General features: G+C 41.3%; 4 protein-coding genes across 6 annotated transcripts; 2 read left to right on the forward strand and 2 right to left on the reverse strand.

The window, feature by feature from the left end:
- Positions 1-30: 30 nt before the first annotated feature.
- LOC118375383 (cation channel sperm-associated protein 4-like) lies at positions 31-8,372 on the forward strand. 2 transcript variants are annotated; one of them, XM_035761912.2, is made up of 11 exons: positions 31-189; positions 498-590; positions 842-985; positions 1,320-1,421; positions 1,594-1,691; positions 2,161-2,290; positions 2,673-2,809; positions 5,141-5,303; positions 6,873-7,087; positions 7,457-7,619; positions 7,764-8,372. In XM_035761912.2, exons 1-11 carry the CDS (start codon positions 52-54, stop codon positions 7,932-7,934), a joined length of 1,554 nt encoding a protein of 517 aa, XP_035617805.1. In that variant the 5' UTR covers positions 31-51; the 3' UTR covers positions 7,935-8,372. The 2 variants fall into 2 exon arrangements, with proteins under 2 accessions (XP_035617805.1, XP_035617806.1); XM_035761913.1 differs by having other exon boundaries at positions 172-301.
- On the reverse strand, positions 8,215-10,811 carry LOC118375384 (GATA zinc finger domain-containing protein 1). 2 transcript variants are annotated; one of them, XM_035761914.2, is made up of 5 exons: positions 10,361-10,811; positions 9,594-9,716; positions 9,429-9,488; positions 9,115-9,298; positions 8,215-8,934 (listed from the first exon to the last, which is right to left on the reverse strand). In XM_035761914.2, the coding sequence occupies exons 1-5, from the start codon at positions 10,538-10,540 to the stop codon at positions 8,744-8,746; spliced, it is 738 nt and encodes a 245-aa protein (XP_035617807.1). In that variant the 5' UTR covers positions 10,541-10,811; the 3' UTR covers positions 8,215-8,743. The 2 variants fall into 2 exon arrangements, with proteins under 2 accessions (XP_035617807.1, XP_035617808.1); XM_035761915.2 differs by having other exon boundaries at positions 9,115-9,283; positions 10,361-10,806.
- A 77-nt stretch (positions 10,812-10,888) lies between these two features.
- LOC118375387 (chromatin accessibility complex protein 1-like) lies at positions 10,889-13,067 on the forward strand. The gene is made up of 3 exons (XM_035761917.2): positions 10,889-11,245; positions 11,617-11,743; positions 11,845-13,067. The coding sequence occupies exons 1-3, from the start codon at positions 11,105-11,107 to the stop codon at positions 11,922-11,924; spliced, it is 348 nt and encodes a 115-aa protein (XP_035617810.1). The 5' UTR covers positions 10,889-11,104; the 3' UTR covers positions 11,925-13,067.
- A 141-nt stretch (positions 13,068-13,208) lies between these two features.
- Positions 13,209-16,507, reverse strand: si:ch211-57n23.1 (uncharacterized). The gene is made up of 3 exons (XM_035761916.2): positions 16,340-16,507; positions 14,994-15,611; positions 13,209-13,627 (listed from the first exon to the last, which is right to left on the reverse strand). Exons 2-3 carry the CDS (start codon positions 15,539-15,541, stop codon positions 13,486-13,488), a joined length of 690 nt encoding a protein of 229 aa, XP_035617809.1. The 5' UTR covers positions 15,542-15,611; positions 16,340-16,507; the 3' UTR covers positions 13,209-13,485.
- Positions 16,508-22,088: the final 5,581 nt, after the last annotated feature.

Below are 22,088 nucleotides of genomic sequence, written 5' to 3' on the forward strand. Positions count from 1 at the left end.
CCCAGTGGTGGAAACACATTGTGACACGTGTCTGCGTAATTAGAATATAGAATGGACGGAGGACTGAATGAAGAGAACGCTACTTCAGTTCCAATCACCTGTTGCACGATTATGACATCTATCTTCTGGAGCGAGACCTTTTTGGTCAAAGATTCCTCAACATTCTTCACAATATTTTCAACTGAGCTGGTGAGTCAAAAGCGGTAACGTGGTATAGCTTCCATGGCATTTACCTGAAAAATGGGTTGAAGGGAGAAGGCGCGAAAAAATGGATTACAGGAAACGCTTGATGATCCTCCAGGTAGGCCTAGACGAACTCCAAACGCCAGGGTAGGCCTATTGGCTGTTTTCGCTCTACCACCATGTCATCTATATGCTCTCTTTGTACACGTATTCAAGTGTATTGTCTGTTTTGAACTTTTCCATATATTTGAACAACTTTTACAAAAGATTAACATGTTTTTGGGGCATCCAATTAACAATTTGTTATACTGCAGCGGGCGTCGGAGAGCACCGGGAGGAGGTGGTCCATGCTAGAGCGAGATGAGGAGCCTGAGATGATCAGCATCAGAGACATCACCCAGCAAAAGGTGTAGGCTATATTTATACTGTTGGGATTTCACAGATATGATTACTTATATAGTGAACAATGAGTGGGTTAATATAGAGAGATATACAGAGAAATCACACTACTCAGTTTTTTCAAACTATTTTCAGACAGATCTTCATCACTGATACTGGTACCTGGGGAGATTATCCAATTATTTTCATCTGTCCAGGAGACAGGGGCTCCGGTTCAGCTAGATGAATACCAATAATGACCTCTGACTATACCTTATAGGATGACTCAGACACTGAGGACTATGTCTCCCAGGTGCTCATGGGTGCGCTGCTGGAGAACTTCCTGTTCAAATTACTCATCATCGTCATGATTGTCAGCAACTGCATCATTATGGCCTTCCAAACTGATGCTATCATTGCCAAGGTAAGTTATGGTCACTGAGGACATCTTGGTATATGGTGTAATTGAACATGTTGTGTTGTGGATATGTGGTGGTGTAGGGATGTTATATGATGTCCTGTTTTATCTTTAGCTCATTCAGTACAAACATAGTTCACTGTTTTATGTATTGATTCATATGTAATGTGGATGCTTTGGTGTGTTTGGGCCCCAGGAAGAGTAGCTAATGGGGATCCCTAAAAAATACAAAATACAAAGAGGTATTGTAGGCCTACTTTCAAACTGAAAGCTCATTTTATATGACAAGTCAACAGATAACAATGACCTGAAATGCTATGGTATGATTGGTTCATTGTAGAAGTATGACATTGCGTTCAGCATCTGTGAGCATATTATCCTCACCGTCTTCATCTGGGAGATCCTGGTCAAGTGGTACTACGGCTTCAACATCTTCTGGAAGGTAACGTCTGGTCAGGAGATTGATTTGACACAACCTATTACCTACTGTGGCCTTCACAGTGACTATTGTGGTGTCATTCTCTCTCTCTCTCTCTCTCTCTCTCTCTCTCTCTCTCTCTCTCTCTCTCTCTCTCTCTCTCTCTCTCTCTCTCTCTCTCTCTCTGGTATTTCAGAATGGCTGGAATGTCCTGGACTGTTTGGTCACTCTGGCTCTGATGCTTGGACCCCTGATCTTTCCCCAGGGTGGGGACAGTTTGCTAAAGGTCATCAGGTGAAGGAGTACCGCTCACTCCGCAGAAACGCATTAGTGCAAACGTAGGGTGTTCTCAGTGCAGGCCTGGTTGTAACTAGATATGTTTGAGTTGTGTCGGGGACAATAGCTAACCTCAACCCTTTTTCTAATCTTAACCTAATTCTCCTAACCTGCCACGATAATTCTCCTAACCTTCCACGTTAATTATCCTAACCTTAACCTAATTTAGTTTTAGGACAATAGTTTTTTTGTGTGTCAAACATCAACATGAAACATTATTTGTTGTGGAGTTGTTGTTGTGTGCTGCTTTCCCATTGGTCACACACTTGTTGAATCAACAGGGTTTCCACGTCATTTCAATGAAATGACGTTGAACCAACATGGAATAGACGTTGAACCAACATGGAATAGACGTTGAATTGACATCTGTGCTCAGTGGGTTGTCACTCCATGTTGTAATGTGTTATTTATTGTGTGTGTGTTCCAGGGTGTTGAGGGTAATCCGTAGTATCAGGGGTTTTGCCTCCATGCAGGGTATGGCTATGATGGTCACCGTCATTATGCAGTCCATTCCAGACATGGCCAACATCTTCTTCCTCCTCCTCATCATCATGCTTGTAGGTGTTAAATCATTTACCAATTCAACCTCTCACTCTTTCTAATTCTCTCTCTCTCACTTCATCATCATTTGTCTTAATCCATTACCACTTCTTCACCTCATTCTCGTGACTTTGAATGAGAAAAGAATCATGAGAACAGTCAAACTATGACGCCCCAGTTCTTGCTCTTGTTTATAGTATTTAATATGTTGGTTTGTTACTATGGCCCCAGATGAGTGTGTGATGTTTCAAGGAGTGATATGAGACCATATGAATGGATTCTACAACTGCTCAGTTGTCCCCTGTGTTTGTGATGGTGGGACATCTGCTCAGTTGTCCCCTGTGTTTGTGTCTCTCTGTGTTTGTGTCTAATGTCTAATTTTTTGTCTGTGTCTGTCAGGTGTTTGCGGTGTTCGGCGTGACCCTGTTCAGTGCTGCTGTCCCATCAGCCTTTGGGGACCTGTTCTCAGCCCTCTACACCCTCTTCATCTGCATCACCCAGGACGGATGGATGGACATCTACAGGGAGTTTAAGGCGTAAGTGACACAAGGCCCTACATTTCCCCTTATCCAGTTCATACAGTATGTCCTTGGATAAAGACTACATTTCCCCTCATCCAGTTCATACAGTATGTCCTTGGATAAAGACTACATTTCCCCTCATCCAGTTCATACAGTATGTCCTTGGATAAAGACTACATTTCCCCTCATCCAGTTCATACAGTATGTCCTTGGATAAAGACTACATTTCCCCTCATCCAGTTCATACAGTATGTCCTTGGATAAAGACTACATTTCCCCTTATCCAGTTCATACAGTATGTCCTTGGATAAAGACTACATTTCCCCTCATCCAGTTCATACAGTATGTGTCCTTGGATAAAGACTACATTTCCCCTCATCCAGTTCATACAGTATCTCCTTGGATAAAGACTACATTTGCCCTCATCTAAGTTCATACAGTATGTCCTTGGATAAAGACTACATTTCCCCTTATCCAGTTCATACAGTATGTCCTTGGATAAAGACTACATTTCCCCTCATCCAGTTCATACAGTATGTCCTTGGATAAAGACTACATTTCCCCTTATCCAGTTCATACAGTATGTCCTTGGATAAAGACTACATTTCCCCTCATCCAGTTCATACAGTATGTCCTGTGGGGTTACGGTATGGGCAGGCATAAGCTAATGACCACGAACATAATTGCATTTTGTAATCTAACATTATCTTTGTATAAGGCTTGTGAATAGGGACTGAGGGGGGGGGAATGGGTTGGGGTTCTCTTTTGTATTCATTGTATCCCCCCCCCCCAAAAAAAAAGACTAAACTAAATAAAAAGTTGTTCACGAAAAAATTATTTTGTTCTGGAGGCAGCTCTGCAGTGGTCACTAGCTTGCACAGCCACAAAGTCATAAAATCTGCCTTTTAACCTAACCTTAACCACACTGCTAACCCTAATGCCTAACCTTAACCACACTGCTAACCCTAATGCCTAACCTTAACCACACTGCTAACCCTAATGCCTAACCTTAACCACACTGCTAACCCTAATGCCTAACCTTAACCACACTGCTAACCCTAATGCCTAACCTTAACCACACTGCTAACCCTAATGCCTAACCTTAACCACACTGCTAACTCTAATGCCTAACCTTAACCACACTGCTAACCCTAATGCCTAACCTTAACCACACTGCTAACCCTAATGCCTAACCTTAACCACACTGCTAACCCTAATGCCTAACCTTAACCACACTGCTAACCCTAATGCCTAACCTTAACCACACTGCTAACCCTAATGCCTAACCTTAACCACATTGCTAACCCTAGTGCCTAACCTTAACCACACTGCTAACCCTAATGCCTAACCTTAACCACACTGCTAACCCTAATGCCTAACCTTAACCACACTGCTAACCCTAATGCCTAACCTTAACCACACTGCTAACACTAATGCCTAACCTTAACCACACTGCTAACCCTAATGCCTAACCTTAACCACACTGCTAACCCTAATGCCTAACCTTAACCACACTGCTAACCCTAATGCCTAACCTTAACCACACTGCTAACCCTAATGCCTAACCTTAACCACACTGCTAACCCTAATGCCTAACCTTAACCACACTGCTAACCCTAATGCCTAACCTTAACCACACTGCTAACCCTAATGCCTAACCTTAACCACACTGCTAACCCTAATGCCTAACCTTAACCACACTGCTAACCCTAATGCCTAACCTTAACCACACTGCTAACCCTAATGCATAACCTTAACCACACTGCTAACCCTAGTGCCTAACCTTAACCACACTGCTAACCCTAATGCCTAACCTTAACCACACTGCTAACCCTAATGCCTAACCTTAACCACACTGCTAACCCTAATGCCTAACCACACTGCTAACCCTAATGCCTAACCTTAACCACACTGCTAACCCTAATGCCTAACCACACTGCTAACCCTAATGCCTAACCTTAACCACACTGCTAACCCTAGTGCCTAACCTTAACCACACTGCTAACCCTAATGCCTAACCTTAACCACACTGCTAACCCTAATGCCTAACCTTAACCACACTGCTAACCCTAATGCCTAACCTTAAATTAAGATCAAAAAGTGTTTCATACTTTTTTACAATATAACCCATTTTTACTCTGCCGATATCAAAACGGAAATCACTCAGTTCTACCTCCAGGACAAGACTCATGACAATTAACGTCAACCTGCTAATTGTAGTCAAATGGGGCTTAACATTTTGCAATAGAGTGAAAAGCTTATGTGAGAATGCCTACATATTGTAGACATAGTTCTATGTATTTTGTCCTTATGTGGTAAGTGTTGTCCTTTCTCTCTGCACTGTAGTGATGAGGGGCTGATGTACGGAGCTTCTCTCTACTTTTTCATCTTCCTCACTGGCGGAGCCTTCATCTTCGCCAACCTTCTCGTTGCCGTGGTAACCACCAACCTTGAGATCTCCATGCCCGACTATGATGAAAAGAATTCGAACGAGTGTTCGCCGGCGGCGGTTAGTCTGTCACTCTTTCCCTTTTCACATTTAGTGTTTGTCACATAGTGTTATTTATATCAAGGCACTGTCTGTAACGTCTTCTTGACCCTCAAATGTGTATTGTTGATCAAATAAAATAAAATGTTATTTGTCACGTGGCCAAATACAACAGGTGTGGACCTTACCGTGAAATTCTTACTTACAAGCCCTTAACCAACAATGCAGTTCAAGAAATAGAGTTAAGAAAATATTTACCAAATAAAGTAAAGTGGAAAAAAATACAAAAATGTAATAAAATTAAAAAGTGACAAGAAAATGACATCACAATAATGAGGCTATATACAGCGGGTACTGGTACCGAGTCAATGTGCAGGGGTACAAGTTAGTCGAGGTCATTTGAAAAGTGACTATACATAGAGTGAGTGGGGGGGGTTAAGTGTAAATAGTCCGGGTGGCCATTTATCCGATTGTTCAGCAGTCTTATGGCTTGGGGGTAGAAGCTGTTAAGGAGCCTTTTGGACCTAGACTTGGCGCTCCTGTACCGCTTGCCGTGAGTTAACAGTCTACTTGGGTGACTGGAGTCTTTGACCATTTTTTGAGCCTTCCTCTGACACCGCCTAGTATATAGGTCCTGTATGTCAACAAGCTTGGCCCCAGTGGTGTACTGCCCTCTGTTGAGCCTCACGGTCAGATGCCGAGCAGTTGCCATACCAGGCGGTGATACAACCGGTCAGGATGCTCTCGATGGTGCAGCTGTATAACTTTTTGAGGATCTGGGGATCCATACCAAATATTTTCGGTCTCCTGAGGGGGAAAAGGTGTTGTCGTGCCCTCTTCACAACTGTCTTTGTCTTGGTGTGTTTGGACCATGATAGTTTGTTGGTGATGTGGACAATAAGGAACTTAAAACTCTTGACCCGCTCCACTTCCACCCCGTCAATGTTAATGGCAGCCTGTTCGGCCCTCCTTTTTCCTATATCTCATCATTGTTGGTGATCAGGCCTACCACTGTTGTGTCATCAGCAAACTTAATGATGGTGTTGGAGTTGTGCTTGGCAGAGCAGTCCTGGGTGAACAGGGAGCACAGGAAGGGACTAAGCACGCACCCCAGAGGGGCCCCAGTGTTGAGGATCAGCATGGCAGATGTGTTGTTACCTACCCTTACCACCTGGGGCCGGCCTGTCTGGAAGTCCAGTTACAGAGGGAGGTGTTTATTCACAGGGTACTTAGCTTAGTGATGAGTTTTGTGGTCACTATGTTGTTGAACGCTGAGCTGTAGTGAATGAACAGCGTTGTCACATAGGTGTTCCTTTTGTCCAGGTGGGAAAGAGCAGTGTGGAGTGTGATTGAGATGGCGTCATCTGTGGATCTGTTGGGGGGTATGCGAATTGGAGTCGGTCTAGGGTTTCCGACATGATGGTGTTGATATGAGCCATGACCAGCCTTTCAAAGGGGGTGGGTATGCGTGATGATTTGTATACGGATTATTACAAGCGAGCTGCCATTCAAAATCATTAATACGACCACTGCTCTTTCGTAGTTCCCTGTGTATTTAGTCCTCTCTCCTCAAACCGTCTCCTCACACAGCTGATTCCAGAGGACACGGGAGGCTTGGCGGAACAGAGCACCATCCACGTGGAGGAGGTGGTGACCAAGTCCAACATGACCCGGCGCCAGAAGCCCTGGAAGGCGAGCTGTCTAGAGAACCTGACCATGGACACCTTCGAGGAGCTGGCCCTTGTCACAGCTGCTATGCAGAAGAATATGGCTGCCTACAGGGAGATAAGACAAGAGATGGACAGGTAGTGTAAAGGAAGTCTCTGTTCTAGCTAGAAGCTATTGAAGCCACTATACATTTTTTCATCGTCCATCACAGTAACTGATTTACGTTTCCAATTGGCTCATTCATCCCCTCTCCCTGTAACTATTCCCCAGCTCGTTGCTGTAAAGTACGTGTTCTCAGTCAATTTACCTGGTAAAATAAGAGTTCCATAAAATAAAGTAATTGTGATATCAAGAAATCATGTTTTTCAATCTCTATTTTTCTGAATTCAATTAGACCATTTTTTCTCCCTTATAAGTAAAGATGGTCTTTAATGAAAAAAATATGTCTTTGTACAGTGGATGAACTGTAGGTATATGTCCGACCATGGGTATGTGTTTATCCACAGTATAGTGGAGGAGGTGCACAGCCTGTCTTTCAACGTAAAGCAAGAGCAGGAGGTGATGATGAGGAACCATATGGCTGCAACCCTCCAGGACAACCTATTGAATAATGATATCGCCACAGGCCGCACCGGAGACATACTGTCCACCCTCATCACCCTGGAGAAGGTAGGAAGGCAGTGGACATGGCACCCTATTCCCTATGCAGTGTACTCATTTTGACCAGAGCTTTATGGGTACACAATAGATTGACTCTTCCTAGAATTGTCGATAAGTTTACATTCACTATTCTGTTACGTGTCTGCGTTTCAGGCTCATGTCATAGACTCGAACACAGCATCTGCTCACCTGTTCCAGAAGGGGAACATGCGTCACACAGCCATGAGGCTGTCCATGGACAGCCCGATGTACTACCAGTCTACTTCTACACATATGGATGCGGGACACAGTAACACTCCCAGCACACACCACAACACAGGCTGAACATACTTTTAACAGGAATTTCTTCATGTCCCAAATCATTTGGCTTTACTGATTAGCTGAAATGGTCTCAAAGATAATGATAGATTAACTGGCTAAATCACTCAGGCTTGCTGCACACATTTCCACATGCAGATCAATATTAACCATGTAATGTGACATCAAGGAAGAGTTAGTTTCTTGATAAAAAAAAGGACTGGTGACTGAGGTAAATGATCATAAAGGTTTCACAAAGTGTCTAAAAGTATATACCAAAAGGGTTGAACTTGGAGTCTATTAAAAGCATCTTTATAAATACTGTTTTATTTTTAGGTATAACACTTAACATGTATTGCACAGATGTCTAAATAAAAATGATATGTGTTTGAAAAACATTCCAGTACAAAGCTTATGAAAAATGTATTTTCCACATTTATTACCGAATAAAAAAAGTCAATCCCATGTCTGACTGTCACCTCAGGATGATCATTTTATGGGTCCGTCCCTGTACTGTTGGAAGGGTTTGACGTAGAAGGGTTTGTAAACGTTGAATTACAAACACTTTCAATATTCAGACTATTATAATTATTATTATTATGTGGGTGTTTATATTTGTCCCATTTTATACATGTACAAGTGTGTATTAATACACGTGTGAATTGGAAATGTGTTTTTTTAGCATGTTCCAACTCACCCTGAACCACTCTCACGAGAGTGGGTCATGGCCGGGGTCTGCCATTATCAACGGCGACCCTGGAGCAATTTGGGTCAAGTGCCTTGTACTAGCAGACTAACAGACAAAGTTAATATCTTCATGTTAATTGACCCAACGGCTAATTGCTGTTGCCAAATGATTCTTTGATAGCGATGGCCGGCGTGGGTCCAATATGGGTCCAGATGTAGCCTTTCTCTGGACGGATAGGAATGGTGGGATAGGGGCAGCTCCTGGACTTGAAGTACTCCGAGGGGGCGTGGCACACAAACTCCAAGTACTCCATCTTCCTGGGTAGATCCTCCTCTGGACCTATAGACACAATCAGAAAATCAGTAATGGAAACATTATCAGCTCGTAGTGGTCTTTTGAGTCTACTGTGACATTACTCCCATATACACAATGTTCAGAAAGAGACCACTTTTATTTCTGTGTGCTCAAATGTAACTTTAAAAAATGTGAGATAAATACTTAGGTTCAATCATCACTCACCAACAATGTAAGTGGCTGGATCAAACAGGTCCTTAGGACTGGCCTGGGTTGGTATCAACCAAGTCAACGCAGCACTCCTCTCACAGTACTGGTCCTGGATGAAACCTCTGATCTGTGCATAGTACGGCCTCCCATCATCCTCGTCTGTCACTTTGATGACGTCTCCCATCTGATAATACACACCCTGCACAATGACACGAAGGCAGAACTATTGTTGACAGCTATACATATCTGTGGCATGCATTATACAACAGATACGTTTGTTATGTTTGCTAATATATTGTACAGAAAGGATTTATAAAAAGTAAACATACCTTATAAAAGACTGATTCTGATGTGATGATTGTGGAAACAGATTCTGGTGCTTTGATTGGCTGTGGGGGGGTCACATTGGGAGGAGCTTAGATTTGAACCCCTGTGATTTCGGACAATCCAACACAAAGATAGTTCCTGTGTATTTGAACTAATAATATACTTACATTTTTTAGTTTGAATATGTGTCTTCTGCCTTTTCCTTTGGTAGACACCTTTTTTTCAGAGGCAGGGGCTTTGTACTTTGTGCTCCTCAACCGTGCTGATCTCCTGTGGATCTCTTGTTTAGACTGTGGGCAAGATGTGTCACATAGCAATATTACATCTCCATCAGGGTGACAATGTGTAAACATGCATATATTGTTAGTATGGAGTTACAGTCACTAAGGGGAGCACAGCACAGTACATTATAGTGCAGGCCTATGTACACTGAGTGTACAAAACATTAGGAACACCTTAATATTGAGATGCACCCGCTTTTGCCCTCAGAACAGACTCAATTTATCGGGGCATAGACTCTACAAGTTGTCAAAAGCATACCACGGGGATGCTGGCCATGTTGACTCCAATGCTTCCCACAGTTGTGTCAAATTGGCTGGACCATTCTTGATGCACATGAGAAACTGTTGATCGTGAAAAACCCAGCAGCGTTGCAGCTCGACACACAACCTAGTTCCATACCCAGTTCAAAGGCACTTAACACTTTATTCTTGCCCATTCACCCTCCTCGGAATGGCACACATACACAACCCATGTCTCACGGCTTAAAAATATGTATTTAACCTGTGTCATCCCCTTCATCTTCTGATTGAAGTGGATTTAACAGGTGACATCAATAAGGAATCAGCGTTCACCTGGATTTACTTGGTATGGAAAGAGTAGGTGTTCCTAATGTTTTGTACACTTAGTGTATGTGCTCAAAACGACAAACAACCTGCTTGCCCCCGCCATTATTCTGTAGTGTGTTGGAGGACACCGAGGGTCCAGATGCTCCACTGCTGGTGCTCTTCCCCGTGCAGTTATTGCATAGGATCTCTCCTTGGTTTCCCTTTTTCCACATAGACGATGAGTTTGTTTTGCAGACAGCGCAACATGGTTTCAAACCCAGAGGCATCTTGAACGTGTTGGCCAGTGAAATGATGAATGCAGAAGCTAGCTAGCTAGCTAGCTAGCTATTTAGCTAAACTGCTTTTTGGCTAACAACATCAGCAACAAAAAAAGAGCCACTCGTCCGCTCGCGCAGACAAACAGATACAGAATGCAAATAAAGCCAGCAATAATCGAAAGCTATGTTTAAAGGAAAACACAGATAACCTGTCCGTAAAATGTATTTTCCTTCTTTCAGATAGTTAGTGACGTATTGGAGCACTTAAGTGTAACGTTATTGCGCCACCTACTGTGATGGAGTGTATCGGCAGCCTTATATTTATCTAGCAGGCAGGCTTATAAACGCTTAGCTACTTCGTTGTAAAAATCAAACAAAAAAACGATAATATTGTCTGAAACAGAAGTACATACGGTAGCTAGCTACTTTAGTTTTGGGTGAGAGAAAAAAAAACGATCCAAGCACGCTTACTCCGTCACTGATCAGGAAGTAGCGGGGAACTTCCACTCCTCGCATCTGTATATCAACGGTTGCTACCAGTACCACTGAAGAAATTTCCTTATTCATGTCAAAATGCCTGGAGACAACGTTAATCATGCATCTAACAGCAAAGGCATCTCTCTTCCAATGACTCGCGTGAAAATGATCATGAAAAGTTCTCCCGACGTCTCAAGCATCAACCAAGAGGCTCTTCTCATCACCACCAAAGCAACAGTAGGTTGAATTCAGTTTACTTGCGTAGCTATGCTAGCTAGCCAATAGCTAGGTCAGCTAGCTAGTTTTGCAGCATTTTCATATAGGCAGTGCTAGCTAGCTACTTCCATTAGTTCAATCTCGTGAAGAAGGTAGCTAGCTAACCCTGAATGGCTGTAACAGTTAGCCAGCTAGCCCTGCACTGACATGGCTGTAGAGCCTCAACCAAAATAGGATTTAAACCCTAATGTCTGAATGTCTTTGCCTCGGCTTACTTTACATCCATCAGAGCCTTGTAAATTGAAGACTGGCCTCCATTATAGTGTCACTGTTAATAAATGGGAACTGTCCTATGTAATAACAATTTCATTCATAACACTCGTGTCTTGTAGGAACTGTTCGTTCAGTACTTGGCTCTGTCCTCGTTCAATAATGGACCAGGGAAAGACAATAAGACACTCTTGTACAGTGATCTGGCCAATACTGTTGAGGGAACAGAGACTTTTCAGTTTCTCACAGGTAAGAACTAGTGTTGCCACCACCACGTGACTTACATTCTCTTCTCTCTGAGCATACAGTAGGTAGTCAATATTGACTATCTGTTCATTATACCGTTGCAGATATCCTACCAAAGAAGATCTTCGCTCGAGATTACCTGAAGCTCATAGAGGAAAATCCAATTGAGGAAGCAGACAATTGAAAAGACATGCAACCCTTCAAGCAATAGTGGTTGCTAGCATGGAGTCTGTTGAAGCTTTTTTTCTCCAGCTCATTCCATACTACTTCCAGGCGATGGTATTATTTAGGCCAACATCTTCCCTGAGACGTACTAGAGTATATTATGTTTACTACCATGAGTTGCCCAGTCTTCCAGATAATGGTCATTCAGTTTGGGGTCAGAAAGAATCAGTATGTGAGTTGACTACAGATAAACCATTAAAATCATAATCATATGTTGACCATGATACCAGCCCTATATTCCCCCCTACAGCAATCACCTGCTGCCGAAGAGAAACGTCTGTGCTTCCTCTGGTTTTGATACCACTCAGTGCAAATAGTGCAAGCTTTCATCTGTTTTGGGCATTATTTCTCTAAACAAGATCTTGAAGCAAAGGTTGAACAAATCAGGTGCTTTAAAAAAATCTATATATTCCATACATATATTCCAGTTCTCAGGTTAAACCAAATTGACTCATTAGTTGTGTCCTTTTTATAAAGAGGAACCCCAATGCGCAGTCTTTGCTAATGCAGACTATCTACTTTGACTTTTTGTATTATATACCTTTCACTCATAAACAATGTTCATCTTTAGAGATCTACACATGCAAACCGATTCCTTTTAGCAACGTGACTGAGTATAAAAGACACTTTAGACTTTTGCTGTGTTTAATGTGATATTTACCATATTACTCAGTCAAAACCATTGGTAGTTTCCGTACTGGGTGGTTGCAGGCAGCACTAATTTAATATTGAATCTCAAATTTCATTTTTTAGTAACAGCTCCTCTCAGATTGTGATGAATTTACACGAGGACAGGCATTGCAATATTTAGGTTTATGTGAAAGAAAAAAATAAATCATCACACAGACTTAATGCTACATTTATTAAATCAAAGTCTAAATATGCCACTGTGTGTGGTTGAACTATAAAGCAGGCTACTGTAACTGCTAGCGTGTATGGTCTCAAAAATGGAAAGAATGCACTGAACTTGAACCGCTGTGTATATATTTTCTACAAGTATTTGTAACAGCAATTTCATCCCATCTAACGATTGAGACTTGCCTTTTGTATGTTTTTGTGTTCCATAGTTTAGTTAATGAAAATAAAATCTTCATGCTCTACAGATTGTCATTCGCTATTTGTGTTCTATTGTCTTCACCTTTTTGCAACAAAGCATTTACATAAATGTTACAATTTTATACCACACTGTATGAGTGTCACACAGTTTTACTTCAATAAATAACATCTCTTTCTGGAACAGGTGTGCATGCTGAGTATAAAAATAGATTTTATTTCCATCAAAATCTCCCTGATGCTGTAGGCTTTGCATGCAGTTTGGGTTTCAGATAGGATTAAAATACACCTAATAGGAATGTGACTACGGAATAATAAAATACCTAGTTCATATACAAAGAAAGTGCACCTCATGTTTTGTAAAGGGTTTTTTAACCTGAGTTTGCATGCATTGTTAGTGGGATATATTACATGAAGGTACAGTTCATTCAAAAGCTGACAAAAAAATATCCTGAAGAACACATCATTCACTGTGCCATTAGTTTGTCAAGTCGGAGTTGCATGATGTGTAAAGACTTCTCTAGGTTAGAGAACTGTTTCTCTAGGAGGGCTGCCACGTTGTCTTTTCCGTTGATGGAGTCCTTCGTTTTGGCAATGTGCTCCTTTATACTAGAAACAGACAACAAAAAATCACAAAAGGTTCTCATACACATGGACCTAAAAACAGGTTTCATACATTTTACTATAACAATGTACTCTTTGAGCTCCTAAATATTTACATCGACACACTATCAATTACACACACACATTAGTATTTAGTTGTGTATTTTATGTGTGCGACTGTTCTTGTCTATCAGTGTAACAGTGTTTTGTTTCATGTCATGTTTTGTGTTTTTGTGTGGACCCCAGGAAGAATAGCTACAGCTTCGGCAAAAGCTAATGGGGATCCGAATAAACAAATACCAGCGGGATTGGTTCAAACTGTATCGTACTAGAAAGAGAAAGTCTGATCTCATTAAATTGCATTGTAATGAATCTCATACCAGGACTTTGATTCAGCCAGATGTGGGGAGGACTGAAGAAGTAGAACGTGAAATGATTCAGGCGACTGTTCCCGCTCTGTTCTTAGACCCCTCTACTCAGTAGGACAGGTTCTGACTAGTGGTTGATCATGCATGACTTCATCTGCTAGGAATTCAACAATACTGGTTGGAGCAGAAAGCTCCACATACCCTTCTATTTCTGCATTGCTTGCTTTTGGGGGTTTTAGGATGGGTTTCTGTATAGCACTTTGACATTGGCTGATGTAAAAAGGCTTTATAAATACATTGATTGATTGACTGACCCTTTAGTTCCCTCACTCCCCTACACATTATCCTGCTTGCACAAGTCCCTAGAGGAAGTAACCTCAATTCCCTTTGATGAACAAGCTTCTACAATCATTGAATTTCTCAATAGTTTTACTATGCCTTTAACAAACACTGTTAAAATAGACATTGATATGACTGTTTGAGTATTCATTCCTTAGGAGTAAAAATAAAAGCAAAACTACCATGCCGTCCTGTTTAACACAAACAGCATGTGGAACAAGACTAGGGGCCAACTCAGTGCTGTGGTGCAGTGAGTGAATCTACCCCCTCACTTTGAGAAGGTCCAGTGCTCTGTCCCCTAACCCTCACCTTGAAGGTCCAGTGCTCTGTCCCCTAACCCTCACCTTGAGAAGGTCCAGCGCTCCATCTCCCTCACCTTGAGAAAGTCCAGCGCTCCCTCCCCTCCCCCTCACATTGAGAAGTTCCTGCGCTCCCTCCCCTCCCCCTCACATTGAGAAGTTCCTGCGCTCCCTCCCCTAGCCCTCACATTGAGAAGGTCCAGCGCTCCCTCCCCTCCCCCTCAACTTGAGAAGGTCCAGCGCTCCATCCCCTACCCCTCACCTTGAAGGTCCAGTGTTCTGTCCCCTACCCCTCACCCTGAGAAGGTCCTGCGCTCCCTTACCTCCCCCTCACCTTGAGAAGGTCCTGCGCTCCCTCGCCCTCACCTTGAGAAGGTCCAGTGCTCAGTCCCCTCCTTCCTCTTCTCCTCCAGTGTGAGGAACACCTTCTGCATGGTCTCTGTCGTCTCTGTCACGTTCAGGTAGTCCGCCCTCACCACCTGCAAGTCCTCCAAGGCCTGCTGTTTAAACGAGGCTGAAGTTCCCCCTTCTACCACCACCTCGCTGGCCAGGGACACTGCCTGCAGGGCCGCCCTATTCTGGAGCACCAGCAGACGAGACTGCTCAAACTCCTCCGGCCCGGCGATGTCGTCCCAGCAGACTGGGGAGGCAGAGGGCAGCCAGAAGCGCTGGGAGCAGTTGACAGGATTCCCCGGAGTCTCTGTCACAAAAGGGCTGTCGGCGGGGAAGCTGTGGAGTAGATCCTGGAGGTTGAAGGAACCGGAGCCCCACTCCCAGTCTCCCTGCATGGGCTCTCCTGACTCAGGGTCGAGCGTGGGTCCCACCTCTGCCCCCACCGGGCACCAGGCACTCAGGAGGCAACAGGAGAGGCAGAGCCAAGCCCAGCTAGTTGTTCCATCGTGGAGCCACTTCATCACAATGTAGCTGGACTAGTCTTGTTCCCCAGCAGTGTGTCTATTAGCCTGGCAAGCAAGGCTACTGGGCCTGAGGAGTAATGCAATGGGCATTGTCATTTAGATAGGCCTAATTTGTGCCGCTAGAAATAAACATGGTACTAGTCCAGTAGTGAATCATTCATCCGGGAAAACATGAGCTCATTTTCAAGCCACAGGACTCTTTTTTTGAACATTACAGTTCACAGTAACTTTTCTGTATTTCTCACATATATGTTCTGCAGACAGAGGTTAGTGACTTTAATCCGTTCTTGAACAACTTTCACCTATTTTTTTCCTGTGTATTTTCTTCCTACCAGTAGGGTGGTCTAACAGTAATGTTTGGCATGGTGGCACTAGGGCAGACTGTCTAACCAGTTTTCCGTGTTATGTCCTTGCTGCAGGCGACAAAATGTGTTTAAAAGTATTTCCCTGATACTTACAGTACAAATGCAAGCCTATAAAGCTTTGCAATAATGTTGTGGGACCATCACTGTTAAACACATCTTAATGAAACCACCTGGACATAGGTGAAATATAAAACAACTAAATGCAAACACAGTGGGCTACTCCACTGCTTATGTTATGAACAAACTCATTTAGATATTTGGTTCCAACGAAATTGGGGTCAATCGAATCATAACCGACAGGCGGTGGAAAATAATCCTAATCGTTCCAACACTGCAATCGGTTCATTCTGCAAACGGTCATAATTTGTCGTATCTTCCTGTTTATACAATATCTTCGCTAAACTGTCAAGCAAAGCAACAACATACTTACAAATGTAATCAAACGGCGTATTGCAAATTTCTTAATGCAGAGATTACTTTATAGAAGAAAATTCCGGAGACGTACGCAGTTTAGTCCGTCGCTGGTGCAAGTGAAGTCAAATTACACATGGTGAGTTTTTGGAAAGTATGACTCGCTCTCTCCCTCTTTCTCTCAGCGGTTTGAACAGCCTGGTGTCAGAGCATTTCGTATTATTCTGTACGTAAACCCGAGGCATAATTTAGTATGAGATGCATGTTACATTTCGTATGGTATATATTAATTTGTACATGTCCTCCACCCATTTCGTATGATATGTTACGAAATCCAGCTAGGTGGCTAACGTTAACTAGACTAGGAGTTAGGTTTAAGGTTAGCTAAAATGGTGTGGGTTAGCTAACATGCTATGTAGTTGCAAAGCAGCGAACAAGTAGTTGAAAAGTTGCTAATTAACAAATTGTCCATGATCCGATTTGAACTCTCAACCTTTGGGTTTCTAGACGTTCGTGTTATAGGCTCACCCACCCAACATTTGTGTTCGCCTTGAGTAACCATCTGCCTTATGTAAGAGTATCTCGGATTTACGTTTACTCTGTTACGTCTAGTCTGACACCAGGCCGAAGAACAAGCAAAGCACCATGAATTTGTCGAATACCAACAGACTGCGATTGTGTAGTGTAATTTTGCTTATAAAGTGAAATTAGTTTTCTTAAATTGGTCCTTTAACTTATCTGATTTATTTGTGGTACTGACAGCTGTAATTTTAGATGCCAACTGATAAAAAAAAGACCGAATAATTTGTCCTATGAATATATCTTCTTAAAGTTGATTTAAGAGATATATTGTGCGCAGGTTGTGTCCTGCAGATTTGACATGGACTCAAGTAGAATACATGGGAAAAAGTCGGCCCCAAATTAAAGTTTGTGTCAGTTGATTGTATACCCCAAAAGACTTCTAAATCAAGCAGTCAATATTCCGTAGCACATGTATTTTAGGAAATCGGAAGTCTTTACTTCCATTCGATTGGGCTTGAACGGCACAATCAATATATAGGTGGTGCACATGCAACAGTCGGATCCATTTCGAGAAAAAAAAAGAAAAAGCACTGCTAGGTGTAGACTACTGTACTTGTGGGAGCAGTATAAAAACCAAATCGACTTTATGGCTGAAATAAAAAAGTATAGCACCTCATTTATACAAGTACTAAATCATATTGGGATTTATGGACATTGTGTGTTTAGGGAGTGCTGTTTTGGCAGTAAAATAGAAAGGGCGGCAAGGGGTGTATTTGGAAAAGTCTAGCACTGCCATAAATAAATAGGAATGGCAAAAACAGCTAAAGATGGACAGTGTTATTTCATTGGGAACATGTGGTTCATGAAGCCAAAAATGTGTCATACTAAATGATTAACTTGCAGAATCTATAATGTCCACCTACAAGAACCATGACCTGTTATTCATACGTACATCAAGGGACAAGATTAAACCATTCACATTTTAACCAAATCTTTATATACATAGTAAAAGACAAAACTTTAAGAAACTTGATATTTTTATGAATTAATGCAATTTACAGTCAAGCCAGAGTTAACTATATTAAATGAATCATTCACATTTTCTATCAGGGCTTTACAGCATCTCTCGTGTTTGTAATCATAATTGTTAACAAAAAAAAGTAATAGAAATCAAAACTGACATTTTCGACAACGAGGAGCTGCTAGCAGTGGATCGAACCAATAAACCAGCACCAAAAAGATCTCTCCATGATAGATATGACAGCAAATTCAGTTTTAGCATGTGGTAATAGAGAAAACTCTGAAAATCTAAATCACACGCAAGGGAGGTTTGAGTTCACTGTACTGTGCAGGACTCTGCCTTTGCAAAAAGCATTTGGTCGCTTTACATTGACATTTAAAGAAAGAAATCCTTGATGGGTTAAAACAGAAATGGTAGGTCCTGGATAGTGTTTACTGTGAAAAGTCAAGACATAAGGAAGTGTAGGGCTTTTCAAAAATATTTAATTGATAATTCAAGGATGATTGTCATAATTTTTTTTTAAAGGAGTAACAGAACCAATTAAAATCAGGTGACTGAATCTTCAGGACACTTACATTCATAGGAGGTAGATATGTGGCAATGGCGCATGCATGACATGGTTTCTCAAGGTGTGGATTCTAGTGCATAATTTTGTACTTAAGGCCAAATATACTAGAAGAAGGTACCCCATTTGAAGTTCTAAGGCTATCTTAAGACAAAGGTGTGGAATAAGATAGGGAGGACAAACAGTTGCAGATACAGCCCTCATGGCAATACCGGAGTCAACGGTCACGTCGAACAGTCGCCATAGTTTTGTTGATGGAAAATGACATGAATTCCTGACTGAAAACAGTTTTTTGGGGTTCTTTGGACACTCACAGCATCCTAACAAGCAAAACATGGAAAGTATGTGGCTACAATTTAGAATGATGATAAATGTATTTAACAAAAGTGCATACATGACACAATCTCACACAACCATTTATTTTGGCTTCAGGTTCAGAAAATACCATTTAAATGTTTGACAGTGAACTGGTTTTGCATGGCATATGCACCGCCTTGTGACAATCAAACCTCCTAAAGGGGATATTTACATTTTATTGGATAATATGAAGACAGAATAAAAAATGAGAAAAGTCAATGCAGCATTTGTCAGGCTTATGAGGTACTTTGTGAATATATATAGATATATCTTTACCTTTTTAGAAAAGCTCTTCAGTCATATTATTCATGTTGATAGAAAAATGTATAAAACACAAGGTATTTTATGCTTTTTTCTGTCTGCCCAGCCTTAAGCGGGCATTTTTTAAAACTGCTTCGAAAGTGCAAAACACAAATACTGATCACTCTATGCAGTGTATTCACTCAAGGTTGCATGATAATGTGGACATTATTTTATGTGGTGCTGTAAATCAAATATGGGTGAGCAACTCAAATAGGATTGGTGGAAAATAAATCTCTAAAAAGGCACACACCATAAAAACATGTTTTCAGATCAGATGACAATGACACGAGAATTGGAATTTAATTTCCATACCTTGTTGTTGTACCTTCCCATTTGTGCTATCAGATTATCTTAAGTGACTGAAATATGCCAGTAGGCTACATCTGTATATCATGTCAATGTACAAAACATTGAGGAAAGTGTAGTTCAAACGTATTCACTTCGTAAAATGTAGCATGCAAAAATACATATATTAGCCTCATCTAAAACATTACAAATGTGGATAATTAATAGTTTGATAGTTATGTTCCTTTTTCTGGGTGTAAGAACAGATTAAAACTGGTAAAGGGCAACAACATGAAATAAAAGCCTTGGCGGTGTTATTGCAGAACTGGATAAAATCACTTAAAGATGCAGATTGTGTCAGACCCTTAGTAAGCTTTAACTGTGGACCATTTGTTTGCTAAGCTACAAGTACATTCCATATATCAGACATCCATCTCTTAAAGGCTGAATGAAAGACGCCACCGAGTCTGAGGCCTGCTGTAGTTGACTAGATCACAAGGCAGGGTTCATGTAGCTCACTAGGTGAGACTTGCATTACACCTAGTCAAGCAAATCACAACCTCAGCTTGGACTACTATCACAACCTCAGCTTGGACTACTATCACAACCTCAGCTTGGACTACTATCACAACCTCAGCTTGGACTACTATCACAACCTCAGCTTGGACTACTATCACAACCTCAGCTTGGACTACTATCACAACCTCAGCTTGGACTACTATCACAACCTCAGCTTGGACTACTATCACAACCTCAGCTTGGACAGTAGTTATTGCTCTGCATACATCATCCCATTGACAAGCCTCCATCTGCAGCCCATTATTTATATTTAATACTACCAAAAACTTATAGCAGGAATAGTAAGTGATTAGATGAACAAATAAATAGCCATTCGATTGGCACATCAATATATCATCCAGTCATGACTACAGCTTATATTGCTACGCGAACTCCTCCCAACTCAGTTTCTGCTCGCTAAGCGTTCATTGGTTATTTTTGTTATCACTACAGTTATAAAAAAATATTTTAGAGGACTCTCATGCATATATAATAACATTGAGACTTGAACTGCAATTACAAAATTTGGTCCTTTGTTTTTGTATGTAAAGTTAATCTGTAATACATTTTTGGGATGTAAAATAATGTCTATCTAATACACAGTATTGGCTTATGTTGTTTGGTCACTACAATTGATTTTTGTCTTGGTCATAAATTAGGGATAAACACTAGCACCCGAGACCGTTTTGAGGTAGTTTAATATGTTGGTATATAAAAAGCCAAGTCATTCTGAAGCCCTCAATTCTTTCAGGAGGATATAACATATCCATGTCAGTCCTGCATGTTAAATGCACATATATGGCATTAGTTTGGTGAAGCGCTATGAAGGCTCTGTTCTCTTTTTAAATAGGATCATAGGGGGTCAAGCTTTTGGCATAACGACAATCCTGGCCTAGTGCTTGGAATCAGCTCAACCGAAGAACACTGGAAAACAATCGTGCCGTTTACTCAAGGGGGAGAGAAGACTGAGATATGGGACGCTCATCACAGCAGGACATGCTGAAGCCATGGCACTGAGACAGCATCACGTCATGTTAGAGATCATAAGCATCTTAAAAACTTGGACATTTGCAGACATTCCAAGGTGTCAACACAAAATTAAAATGTTGGATTAGTTGCCTGAGACAGCATTAGTCATTTTCCATAAAACTGTGTACTGTAGTGGAATATCAGAACCAATACGAGCATAAGCCAAAAATCACACAAAGGAAAAAGATCAAACGGACCGATCTTTGCACTAGTGTGACACTATGTAGCAAAACTGTTTTATTTTATAGAAGTCTAAATGTTCCCGTGATAGCTTTCAAATGTAACTAAGAAATCAACTATTAAATGATAACATTTTGCTTTCTGATGAACAAGATGTATGAGACGATAATCAGTTTCTTACACATGTCTATTCAATGTGATGACAGAAGGGGAATTAATTATTTGACAATATGTGATGTTAGCTTATGCTAAGGTACTTAGGAAAACAGACTGAAGTTGGACTTTATCCCACTTTCAGGAGCCAATCAGTTTGGTTTGTGGACTGAAGCTAATGAGCATGCATAAAAAAAAAAAGCTATGGATACAAGCATAAATTACAGGTGGATACAACTTAATATTACAAATACACTGGCCATAACTACATTCATTGTTACATTTGAGTTTAGAAAATAATTTACTCTACTAAACAGGGATGTCATTTCAAATGTAGACCTTCAAGGGAAGATGGGTAAAGGAGAGCGGCCTTTCTGTACACACATCCAATTTTAGATATTTTTTGTTTGCCCACAGTATAAAATAGTTTGAACACAGATAACACCCGCTTTGTAATTTACGTTGTTTGCTTTCACTTTCCTCTGTAATACAGGAGCCATTACCTTAGCTGGATAGGATAGAAAAGCCAGCCTATACTACTACCACTCAGCCCATCTAGACAATGTTCTGCCCAAATCAAAGCTATACAAGTGAAAACTACTACAGGGTAAAGCTAAGCAATGGAGAAGCTAAACCATCTCAAATACCACGCAAACACACTCAAATAAGCATGATCAAGATAAATATTGGATCTATTGTCATTTTATGTATAAGACAGACTTATTATTCATAACCTTTTATCGATATTTGTTTTCCACAAATACTCAGACTGACAGTACAAAATCAAGTGGCAAA

This window comes from Oncorhynchus keta, chromosome 20, assembly GCF_023373465.1.
Source record: "Oncorhynchus keta strain PuntledgeMale-10-30-2019 chromosome 20, Oket_V2, whole genome shotgun sequence".
NCBI lineage: Eukaryota > Metazoa > Chordata > Actinopteri > Salmoniformes > Salmonidae > Oncorhynchus > Oncorhynchus keta.